The sequence below is a fragment of the Gouania willdenowi genome, chromosome 16, assembly GCF_900634775.1.
Source record: "Gouania willdenowi chromosome 16, fGouWil2.1, whole genome shotgun sequence".
NCBI classification, from domain to species: Eukaryota; Metazoa; Chordata; class Actinopteri; order Blenniiformes; family Gobiesocidae; genus Gouania; species Gouania willdenowi.
Genome location: NC_041059.1, coordinates 8624370 through 8637130, shown reverse-complemented (window position 1 = coordinate 8637130; position 12761 = coordinate 8624370). Strand labels below are relative to the sequence as shown.

Here is a 12761-nt window from a genome sequence, read left to right as displayed (position 1 = left end):
AGTTGTTGATCTAACCACCAGTTTTCCAAAAGTTCACTCATGCTACTGTCAGGTGATTTGAGTTCTATAGTAGTTATAGTTATCCCTCTTTCTTTCAGGTTGTACGTTGGACGGTCGATCCTACAACAGCTCTGTGTCCTGGACCAGCTCCACCAAACCCTGCATGAGCAGGCGCTGCCAGGTTTGTGTGTGTGTTTGTGTGCGTGTGCGTGTGTGAGCAGATGAGCGGCAAAGTGGGCAGACATTGTTGTTTCAGCTCAGGCATGATGTGTAAACCTCTGACATCTGTCATAGGAGGGCATAGAGTGAGGGATAAATTAAAGAAAATATAGTAGAATAATAGTTGTTCCTAATGTCATTACAAAAATTAACTAAGAGTGTGAGGGGTGAATAGTGAAAGACAAGTGAGAACTGGTTAAATAATGGCTAAAAAAAAAAAAAAAAACATAATTACAAAAATAGACCATAAAAGATACAGATCTTAAAAAACTCTTTAAAGGACACACCATTTACTGAGATTATGTAATATGTGCTCCTCATAGGAAGGTGTTATCACTGAGGCTGAAGCACAGTGTGTCGTCCACTGCAAGAACCCCAAAATCCACCCCAAGAAGTGCTGCCCCACCTGCCCTGGTGAGTACATTACTGCCTTTGAAACTTTAAGCCCTCAGATACAGGATTATGTGATATATCATGGGATATAGCAATAGTTGTGTGCCTGTTTAACAGCTCTGTAAACTCCGACAAACTCCAACAATATACCTCTGAGTCGGGGTTACCAGGAGGAGCTCAAAATAGAGCATCTGTTTCTCAGAGACAACAGTTGAACCAAGTACCCCTTACTTAGTGAATCAGCAGTGGTAACAAAGATATAAATAATATAAAAAAATATATATATTTTCCCATTAAAACTGTTGTTTTATAAACGTATTTTTAAAAATGGGCCTTGTTCCCCCTTTTTGAGATCCACAACTTGACAAAATAGATGAAGTTGTTGCGATGCAAGAACACTTTGACAGTTTAACCATTTTAAGTATTTGTATCTGACAATAGAAAACAACAAACTTATATTTTGATAGTCTATGTCACATCAAACTAAAGGCGTGGGGGCCAAATTCGGCCCATTAGATCATCCAATTGGCCCCACAGGAGAAAGTAAGTTGTAGATATGGCAGCCCTTCAAAATATACTAATTCAATGAAACTCCACAATATTTGGAGGATTGCAATTTTCCAATGCTTTTATCACGACTGCAGTCATTTTAAATCTCTATTTTCCTGAAATGATTTCTAATAAGTTCCCAAAATATATAAATATTAGTCACAAAACCAGTGAAATAGAGACAAAATCCTGCAGGAACTGATATCTGTCACTTATTGCTTGGATATTGTCAGCACCTTACAAACTTTGTATATCATTTATAGGTTGAAGTGCAAATTTTGGAGAAATTATTGTTGAAATTGGTCGTTCTCTCACCTAAAATCTGCGTCCCACTTAAAATCAAATTACTTTATTTTTGGCCCCTGAACTAAAATGAGTTTGACACCCCTGGTCTTTGTTCAGTGCACAAGGATGAATTGCTAAATAATTATTATGATGTTGAAATTCTGAAGCTCAGTTTGAGCTGCAGTTTATTAAAGCACACCAGTGATGAGGCTCTAACCCAACCCTGTGTCGTCCTGCAGGTTGTATTTTTGAAGGTCGTCTGTATAAAGAGAAGGAGGAGTTCAGTCCAGAAGGCAAACCATGCATCAAGTGTACCTGCACCGTGAGTACACCACGCTTACACCTCCAGGCTGGGACTCACAAATGAGTTTGTTTTGGAGTCTCCTGGGACTCACAAATCCTTGGTTGGAAAAACATGTGTGTTTCTTTGCTTTCGGTCCTCGTTTCCTCCAGCATTTCTCTGTTTTTCTGTTTTCCCTGTACCGGTCCCTCCCCCTCCTCCCTCTACACTACAAAACAAACAAACCCTTTAACGTGCATCCATAAACAAGTTACAGCCCTAATGTGCTAACACGTAGCTGAGGCGCCCTGTTAGCAAGATTGGTTTTACACGGAAGAATACATTATTTTTTTTTACAATTACATTGATTGCATGTATGATTGTCAGTTTTATTTGTTTTTTTTTTTTTTAATGTAATATGTTATGTAATAACCACCATTCTTTAATTGGCTATGTGGGATTAAAAAAGAAACAACTCACCTCTACGGATTGAATACACATTTATCCTGAAATATGTTTTCAACATAACTTTTTATGCTCACTTCCTACTGTATAATTTAGAGGAGATTCTCAACTGGTGGTTCGGGACCCAGAAGTGGGCTGCAGACCTGTCGCGAACAGCTGGTCAAAGAAAAATAAATACTTAATGTCTCATGTTGGACTTGTCTTTTATTTTGAAAGAATCTTTTCTTTTGACTGGCATGCTGTGAAATGCATGCTGCACAGGAAAATAAATAGATTTATGTTTTTAAAAAGATTAAATATGTGTGTGTTCAACAGTTATTTGGTTGGTTGAATTCTAGAAAAAAAAAGTGGGTAAAATGTGGGTCCCAGAGTGTGACCAGTTGAGAACCTATTTAGTATCTAACTTATTACACTTTTTTTCTGATTTACAATAATTGATGTATAGATATTCCCTTACTTATGACTAGTCTATGATACTAATATAAGAAAACTTTATAGCTTAATAGCTTTTACAATTGAACCAAAATTTTAATCATTTCAATCATATGTGTAATTTGTTTGTAAACTGTTTTTTTTTCATCTAATAAATGTAACAGTAGCGTGTAAGGTAATCAATGTTTCTGTTGTGTCTTCAGGGAGCGAGGACTCTCTGTATGAGGGAGGTGTGTCCTGTCCTCTCCTGCCCGTCCCATCTCACCCACACCCCACCTGGACAGTGCTGTCCAAGATGTTTGGGTAAAGACATAGAGATTTATTAAGAGAATGAAAAATATCTTCAAAACATGTTTGGGCAGATATAGTAAATAATAAACATTTATTTATTTATTTATTTATTTATTTTCTTATTTATTTATTTATTTTCTTATTTATTTATTTACCATCATTCAGTTTACTGTACAAATATAGCAAAAGTTAAACTTTTTTGAAAAATGTAATATAACAGTTTGATAAACATACTACTTGAACTTGAATTACACTTAGTTACCATTTACTTGTTCTTGCAAGTTTCTTTTTTTTTTTTTTTTTTAATAAATTGTATTTCATACCTGTTTTGGACTTCAAAAGGTGAATTTGTAATTACTGACATTGCGATATACAGTATATATTGTACTGTTTAATATCGAGATATGTCGATATATTGTATCGTGACACGGAAATCTTGATTTGTATCGTCATATTCATGGGAATGCACACCCGTACTTACATATGAGTACTTCAACTCAAAAGGAAAATAAAAAATAAGAACGAACCATCTTGTGATATTTTAATATCACAATATCTTGTTGCGCGATATAACCTTTGTTATTGGGTTATTGGTGGTAATGATGCTATGACTGAACCCTGTTTTTAGTTCTATGAACTATAATAATCTGGTAGTGAACCATCATAGTTTATGGTTTAAATCAGAATCTAAACTTTGTTCATTTCACCTTCATTTGACTTTATCAGATTCACTGTTGGCAGAATGTCTGATTCTTGTGTCTCATGTTTTAATCTGGGTTTGTTTCTGCTTTCCTTCAGGTCAGAGGAAGGTGTTCGATCTCTCGTTGGGAAGCTGTTTGTTCCACAGTGAGGTCTATGAGAACGGAACATCTTTCATTCATGACAACTGCACCACCTGCACCTGCAAGGTAACCCAGCCACAACTTTTCCTCATCGAGAGATTGCTCAGTTAAAAAATCCTTATACAGATAATAGCATTGCAGCTAAGTTGTGTGTGAATTTTGGTAACACTTTACTTGAAATTTTATACATAAGGCTGATATTACGCTGTCATTATCTTTCATTAGCATGAATAAGGTGTCATTAGGTGTCGTTCGCTAAATTATGACACCTTTGGAGCTATGTTGGCATTTTTATGGGTTAGGTGGAGGGATCTAGAGGGGTTATGCAGGATTAGGGTTATATTGGGTTAGAGTTAGGTAGGGTTAAAGTTAAGGTTAAGGGGTTAGGGTTAGGAGGTACGGTTAGGTAGGGTTAAGGTTAAGGTTAAGGGGTTAAGGTTAGGAGGTACGTTTAGGTAGGGTTAAGGTTAAGGTTAAAGGGTTAGGGTTAGGAGGTATGGTTAGGTAGGGTTAAGGTTAGGTATGGTTATGGTTATGGTTATGGTTAAGGTTAAGGTTAAGGTTAGGGGTTAGGGATAGGAAGTGAGGTTCGGTAGGGTTAGGGTTTGGTAGGGTTATGGTTAAGGGGTTAGGGGTTCGGGGTTAGGGTTAGGAGGTGAGGTCCGTTAGGCTTTGGTAGGGTTAGGATTAGGTAGGGTTAGGGTTAGGTAGGGTTAGGGTTAGGAGGTACAGTTCTATAGGGTTAGGTACGATGGGGAACTAGAGGGCTAGGGTTAGGATAGGGAACTATTTTTTGTAAGAAAAAAGAAAAAAACAAAACAGAAAAATACTACGAGTTAGGTAGAATTTGTGTTAAGGGTTATTGGTTAGGGGTTAGGGATTAGGCTTTAGGGGTTAGGGTTAGGGTAACTTAGGGTTAGGATAAGGAACGACCTAATGACAGCCTTCATGACACCTTATTCAAGCTAATGTCAAGTGTCATGTCATGATAATTACAGTGTAATGTCAGCCTTTATGTATAACACTTTGAGTAAAGTGTTACCTGAATTTTGAAAATCTCCTCCATCTTCTCCAAGGATTCAACAGTAGTGTGCAAGAGGCGGTGCTCGCGGCCGGGAAGCTGTCAAGGCGACCATTGCTGCGTGGAGTGTTTGTCGTACGTGAAGGTGGAAGAGGTGAAGTACTGCAGAGTCCGGAACAAGATCTACAGGGTGAGTTGACTGGAAGCGTTGGATCATAACTACAATGGGACAGATTAGAGGATAATCACTTCTTACATCTGCATTGTTGTGTTGTTTTCCACAGGAAGGGGACATGTGGTCGTCTGTTAACTGCACCCTCTGTGCCTGCGTTAAAGGCAACATCGAGTGTCGACCCAAACAGTGTGTACCCATCACCAGCTGTCCATCGGTGAGTGACAGGCATCACCACACAGATAGTGTTTGGTTCTGGATGAGATCTGAATCAGAATCAGATTTAATTTATCCCTGGAGGAAACTGCTTTTTTTTTTTTTACAGATGCCCCAGAATATTGAATGAAAACAACAAACACTAAAACATAGAAAAGGAATAAAATAAAATGAAATGTACATAATTAAATAAAAGACTGTTAATTAAATAGGGATTAAATACAAGTGCACGCCTCTAGGAAAAAATAAAAAATACAATATTACAAATAGACAAATGTACAAATCTGGATTTGATTTAAAGTGTGGTGCGGTTTGTGTGCATCACTCTGTTCCAGGTGTGGGATCAATTATAATTCTAATCACTTAATTGATAATTCATTTTGTAATAAAAAAATAATCTGTTGCTGTTGTAATCGTAATTAAATTGTAATTGAGTTCAGAAAATTTAATTTGTAATTGTAATTTTTGAATGGAAATTCTATTAAACTGTCATTTCTAATAAGGATCATTTTACCATTTAAAAAAAAAAATATATATATATATCTATATATATATATATATATATATATATATATATATATATATACTGTATATACTGACAGAAAAAAGACTCAGACACCTACACCAAAAATATTAATAAAAATATTTTCATTAATTAGGAAACCTAACGAGGTAACTAAGAGTTGTGAAACAAATTGGCTGATAGATAATATTTTTTATTTTATTTTACAGCTGATTTAAGACATGGATCAAAACTGACCCATAATCATAAGATATGCTAACAGAAATCTAACACAAGAGGAAGGTTACATTTTTTTTTTTATTAAAGGCTCAGTAATTGTGATTATATGAATTTTAATTTTATTAATTGAGAACAAAATTGAAATTGACTTTCAGGGGAAAATAATTGGAAATTGTAATTGGAAAAAAACGGCAGTTACCTTAATCATAATGAGGTTGTAATTGAACATGGATAATTGAAGACGTAATTGACCCCAACCCTGTTCTGTCCTATGTGACAATCACACTTTACAGCCCGTGACTAAATCTCCTCTGTCTTCACTTCACATGCGTGACGCCTTAGAACGGTGAGACTGTAGATATTTATCAGCAGAGCTGTCAAAACCCACTATCAGTTTCATCAGTTTCACCACGAAAAATGTTGGTGTTGAGTATCGGCCTGAATGAAGAACCTCCGACAGGCGTCTGTCCATCGCGCTCATAAAGTGTCCCTAGAAAACACACATAGATCAACCACTATCTGGTATTCCACGGTGTTCCAGGTCACATTCAGGTGATTTAATGAGTTAAAGCTAGACCTCAAAGGGTGATGGCATTAGCTGATACACTCTGAAGGGGGGGCCTCGCGTCGTTCACCTGTTGCAGAGGTCACGCCGAGGTCGTCTATCGGTCAAAGGATAATAGATTGGATTCCTGAGATACCGCCAGTCAGTAAGCGGTCACTCAGCCAGAGCTGGTGTCAATGTTGGTCCAAGTTCACACGGTTCCAGTGGTTACAACATGTTCTCACCTGTTGTTTGTGTTCAGGATGGTGGTCTGCAGTAAAATAGAGCCCTGGGAAGACAAATGTGTGAGGTTAACGTCGCTGTTTCTCATTCGTTTATCTCAACGTGATATTGTTCTCATGTTTTCTGCTGCAGAAATTTCATTTAACCATTTTTTTTTGTTATAAGATTATTAATTGTTATTGTGATGACAAATTTAGGTCTGGATATCAGATGACTTACTTGTCATCATGGCAAGTTTTTGGATCTGTTTCTTTTTTTTCCCAGTCATTGGGAGTCATATTCTTTCATTTTTGTGTAATGATCTAAAACCAATAAATACATAAACCTGTGTTAGTCACTCGCTAGAATTAGATGTCCAGTGAAGAAATGCTTTGGTTTGGTTGAGGAAAAACCTGAGTATTGAAGTAAGTTAAGTGAGTGTTGAATCAGTTTCCCTAGTTGTTAAAAACAAAAGCAGCCTGATACGTTGCTCCTAGACAATGTATATTATAGATCAGACATAGGCAACTGACGGACCTCAATCTAATTATATGCTGTCACCAATTTAAATAAAATACACAAAACAACAGCAAGAATACACGAAAATGTATACCAACAAATTACAACATCAGAGAAAAATACAGTAAAAGACAAGAGAAACACAGAAAATACTCCAGAAACACACAAAACTACTACAAGAATTAATAAAACGACAACATAATTACACAAAAATACACAAAATGACTCAAAAAGACAACAAAAATACACAAAAAAATGACTGCAAACCTACAGTACTGCAAACACACAAAACGACAACAGAAATACACAAAAAATGACTCCAAAAGAGATAGATTTTACAGGAAAAATACACAGAAGGACAACAGAAATGCACAAAATGAACAAACATACACAGAATGACTGTAAAACCCTTTCATCTTTCCTGTGTTAATGCTCAGATCACTCATTATTCTCAATGCTGACATGAGCGTACATAATGTGGCCCTTCCATTAAACAAACACATTTTTGTGGCCCCACACTGATTAAAGTTGCCCACCTCTGATATAGACGACATCAGAAGGATAAATAAATCTCACTGGTGCTGCATGTATTTTCAGGCTCATGTTAACCTGGAGCAACAACTACACGTTGAAAATACAATCGATACTTCTCTCAGCATACATACATCTTGTATCTTGTACTTACGACTTATTTTACACACACACACACACACACACACACACACACACACACACACACACACACACACACACACACACACACACACACACACACACACACACACACACACACACACACACACACACACACACACTCCCATGCCGTCACCATCCTGCGGTCAGCAGCAGGTCAACAGGGTCTATGGGTCCCATTTGGAGACAGCCAGTCTCCCAGCAGCCCTTTGTCTGGGTGGCGCTTGAGTGACAGAAGAGAAGAGGTTCCCTATATTTAGGCCCCTGAAAACCAATCTCTGTCATGGCGTGCGTGCATTTGTGTGTGTGTGTGCGTGTGTGCACGTGAATTACTGTGTGTTCTATCAGAAAGCTCCCCTCTTCAAAGAGAGTGCGCCCTTTGTTTAGAGGTTAGGACTCGAGTGTGTGTGTTGAGCGCACTGACAGGTGTGTATGTGTGTGCATGTGTGTGCGTAGAAGAAGAGGGTCCCATTACACAGTGAACGTTCAGCAGTTTGATGGGATATCTTTTATTTCAGTTCTTCTGAACTTTAAAAAAAAACAACAACAAAAAACCCGCTCTTGCTATTGATACCAGCTCAATCAAAACAACTTTGTCCCACCTGTATGTTTTATGTTAAATTTAGTTTTTTGTGGTAACCTTCTGATTTATGGCTTTTATAGCTACTGAAAAAAACAACAGTAGTATGTTTGTTTTTAATCCTAAAATTCCATGCAAAATGAGTAATTCTTAGTTTTTAAGTTTTAAAATAGAATGCCTCTGTCATTGTATTTCACTCACAGGATTTACATAACACACAAACAACATGAATCTTGTTATATACAGGGTGTTTAATGCAAACCTATGTCCGGGTTTAGTGAGGGGAAGTAATAAAAGCTAGGTCCCTTTAGTGAAAACTCAAAATCCAAAAGTGTAATCAAAAGAAAGTGCAAAACTACTAAAACAAATTCAAAAATCCAATTTCAGTGCAAATCTACAATATCTATAGCACGCAACGTGAAATTAAGAAATAAAATAACTCAAGTCTTCAGACAATGTGGTAACACAAACTCAGTGTTAACTGTACACACTGCTTTAGTAGTCGGGTAAGGTAATTATTTAGTGAGGAACACCTGAGTGGAGACATGAGTAAGGAGAGGGACTACTCGTGGGAACCCATTAGCAACAGACAAAGACAAATAAACAAAGAAACAAACATATTACTAACGACCAACAGAACGCCGTAGTGAAACATGAACAAATAAATAATTCCAATGTACAAAACCACCACAGAACTGACCACAGACTCCAGATTATAACAGCATATCTCTTGCTGTGGGTGAACATCAAAAACAGCAAATCAAGGAAACAAAAACGACTATTTGTCATTTTGCGGGGGTCCTAAGGTTGTGTACTGTTCTTTGTATTTCTTCCTACATCTTGTCCAAAGTCTCCATCACTCGGGCTTTCTTAAGAAAAAATGCACAGTTTCCCTCCCTCTACTATGCATGTATCTGTTTTAGTTGCATACTTTTCTAACAATTCCTTATCCAAATGAGTATTTAATCTTAGCTGATTTTGCTTGGTTTGATAGACAAAGAAAAGCAACCAAAACTAAAACTGCAATCACTTAAAAGCAAATGCCACAACACTGAGGATGAGATCATATGTTTTGTATGTGTTTTATTGGGATATCCAAGAGAATATACAGTATTTCCTTTGGCCCATAACTCTGCACCTCATCAAAATGTTCCTGCTGCCTTTGAATCACTTCTGATTTTCAGGCACTCTACCATCTTTCATCCAGCTGACTAAACTTTCAGATCACAAATTAAATACCAAACATTTGTGTCTGTGACTCGTCTCTTTCAGAACAAGATCCTGAACAGGACTGGGTGCTGTCCGGTTTGCACTGAAAGTGAGTCAGTCGCTTTAGAAAAGCGTAAAGGTTTTAATGTGTGATTGTGGCAGCGTTTGAGTAAAATTAATATTACAAAAAAATTTTAACCATTATTTATACAATGTAAACTGATCTGATCCGAGCATGTGTTTCTTGCCTGGCATGTTTCTCAAACACTTTAGTCCAGACTGTGGGTTTAACTTTGATCATTTAAAGTTTGCTTTACCATCAATCTGCATTTAAAGACAGACGCAAGCACGCACGTAAGCACGCACGCACACACGCACACACACACACACGCAAGTTTCACAGAAAAAAAACAACTTGTATTTTCGTAAATCTGTGAGAGTTATTTCCAGTGTAGCCAAACTAATTGAAACCTACATGATCTTTCTTGGTTGTGTGTTCACCCCTACAGAGCCTGGTGTATGCACAGTCTTTGGCGACCCACATTACAACACCTTTGACGGCAGGACGTTCAACTTTCAGGGAACCTGTCAATATGTGCTAACGCGGGATTGCAGCGCTGCTCTTCCTGGAGAGCCAAGGAATAACGTCAACATCAACAACCCGGACACAAGTTTCATGGTAGGTATGAAGTTAAAAATGGTAGAAACACCATCTAGTAATTAATAGATATACAGAAAAAAGTGTAAGCGTATGAGCTACTGTGGATATAAGACCAGATGCAAATTCAAATCATCCTTCTTATTTTTCTTCTTCTTCTTTGAGAATTTAGGTTTTTTTGTTTACTGCTGTTGATTAATAGACGGGGTTGGGGCAGTAGCCCATTAGAGCCTTTAAAATACCTTGGTAACTACTGTGATATCCCTACAGTCAAGGTTATTCCTACTCACTAGTTGAAAACTAGAATCATTAAACACGGGACGTAATGTTAAACTGTCTTTTGTGCCGAAAGATGGTAGTCACATGAGGATTACCATTTGAGAGTGGCGTGGGAGCAATGTATCCGATATGGGAAGGATGTAAATTTTGGGACGCATCATCAGTAGTGTTCCTTTGAATCAGGGGGTGTTTTGGCACTTTTTAACAAGAGACACCCTCATCAAAGGTGGCCAGCTACAGGACAATCAAGTCTGAGTCCCATAACTGTTTCCCACTCTCATATCTGCAGCTTTGGGCTACTTCACACTCTGTGGCTTGGTGGAGTCCAGTTTTTAAAGTAACGTGTCTGCGTTTATCCCAGGTGCTTGTGAAGAACGACGCCCGACGGACTCGCTCCTTCTCATGGACACAGTCGGTTGAAGTGAGGTTGGGCGGTTTGGTCCTCAGCCTGCACCAACACCTGACAGTCCGTAGGAATGGCACACGCATCGCCCTGCCCTACCATGGCCCAGGAGTGCACATCGACCTGGACGGGTACCTGCTCAAGCTCACCGCCATCGCAGGTCAGCACACAACCTTGGACCAGAGATTGTAAGAGCAAGTTACGATCAAAAAATGCATGAGATTTGCAATGATATATTATAAAATCTATGGTTCTCAACTGATTAGGCTTCAGGAAATTGTTTACATTCTTAAATTCTATTAACAGAAAACAAAGTTGACAGCTTTCCTCACAGTTTGAATAGTTACTAGAGACTTTATCTATGATTACCAATAGGTATACTGTATAAGGAAAAAAGTGCTTTCAACTAGGTTTCACACTGGCTCAAAAATTAATCCACTTTAAATTAATAGATCCGATATAATCTGATTATTTTGGCTCATTGAAATGTTTTAAACCCACTGAAAAGTGGTTCGCGACCCACTTTTGGATCCTGAACTATGAGTTATGAACCTCAACAGTACACATTTGAATAGTTCCCATTTAGCCTTTTAAAGATATCAAGTTTTAGATTTAGTTTGTGTTTGGAACATTTCCAAAAAAAATGACAGCTTTTCACATTTTAGTTCTATAAAGAGTTTTCAGATGAAAACTAAGGTTTAAATCTCTACCTGCAGGTCTTGAGATCACATGGGACGGTGACAGTTTTGTTGAGGTTGTCGCTGCCCCCCACCTGCGTGGCCGTCTCTGTGGTCTGTGCGGCAATTACAATGGTCACAAGCGTGACGACACCATGGGAGGCGATGGCCAATTCAAGTTCGACGTTGACGAGTTTGCCGAGTCATGGCGAGTCGAGGGAAATGAAGTTTGCTCTCAGCAGCATTCGCCTCGCAGGCCAGCGTCCTTCTTGTGTCCCGGCAGCGTCAAAGTCAAATTCAGAGCCCACCGGGAGTGTCAGAAGATAAAGTCGTGGGAATTTCAGAAGTGCCACCGTGTGGTGGACTATGCCCCTTTCTACAGGTAAACATTACTCAAGAAACTCTTGACGAGTGGTGTCAAACATAAAGCCTGCAGGCCAAAACCATCCCACTGATGGTGGTACCTTTTCAAGCAATGTTCCTTAATGCAAACATGGTAATTACATATTGTATAAACATATTGTAAGTTTCAGGAAAGTAAATATTTTCAAGCTGAATATGTTGTGACCCAAAAAACCCAAAACACAGATCTTTCTGCAGCAACGTTCTTGTAACCGCATAGACCAAGTACAGTTTATTTTGTCATCTTTTGGGGGAAAAAAAGAAGCAGAAATTGGGATCTTTACCTTTTCCTGTGTGTTTACTGCTATCAAAAGCTACAGAGAATGGCATTTTGACTAAAAAATGCTGGATAAATTCCCCAAAAAGCAGGCTGAATGCCCCAATCCAACAGCAAACAATATGCTTCGTAGAGGCAGTTCACCCAAATAATGCCATCAACCCTTGATGCTTTGGGGCCATTCAAGATGGCGTAAAAATATTTTGTTACCCAAAAGTGGAGTTATGTTAACATCGTCAGCAATTAATGTCCATTAAAACAAAGGGGATATGTTGTATGTGCCAATATTTACATTGGTTGTTATGCAATGGTTTTACTGGTTTGGCACACAAGATCAAAATAAGGTCTATGTGGCCCCTGAACTAAAATTTGTTTGATAGCTTTAAACTTT

At 38.1% G+C, this 12761-nt stretch overlaps 1 protein-coding gene across 1 annotated transcript in view; it reads left to right on the top strand.

Moving 5' to 3' along the window:
- bmper (BMP binding endothelial regulator) overlaps positions 1-12761 on the top strand; it is a 37550-nt gene that overhangs the window by 22599 nt on the left and 2190 nt on the right. The window contains exons 4-14 of the mRNA XM_028470705.1: positions 99-181; positions 543-633; positions 1686-1768; positions 2827-2926; positions 3713-3822; positions 4833-4967; positions 5062-5166; positions 9738-9783; positions 10184-10353; positions 10973-11174; positions 11731-12073. Coding sequence (XP_028326506.1) covers positions 99-181; positions 543-633; positions 1686-1768; positions 2827-2926; positions 3713-3822; positions 4833-4967; positions 5062-5166; positions 9738-9783; positions 10184-10353; positions 10973-11174; positions 11731-12073 — 1468 coding nt within the window. The remainder of the gene's footprint in view (positions 1-98; positions 182-542; positions 634-1685; positions 1769-2826; positions 2927-3712; positions 3823-4832; positions 4968-5061; positions 5167-9737; positions 9784-10183; positions 10354-10972; positions 11175-11730; positions 12074-12761) is intronic.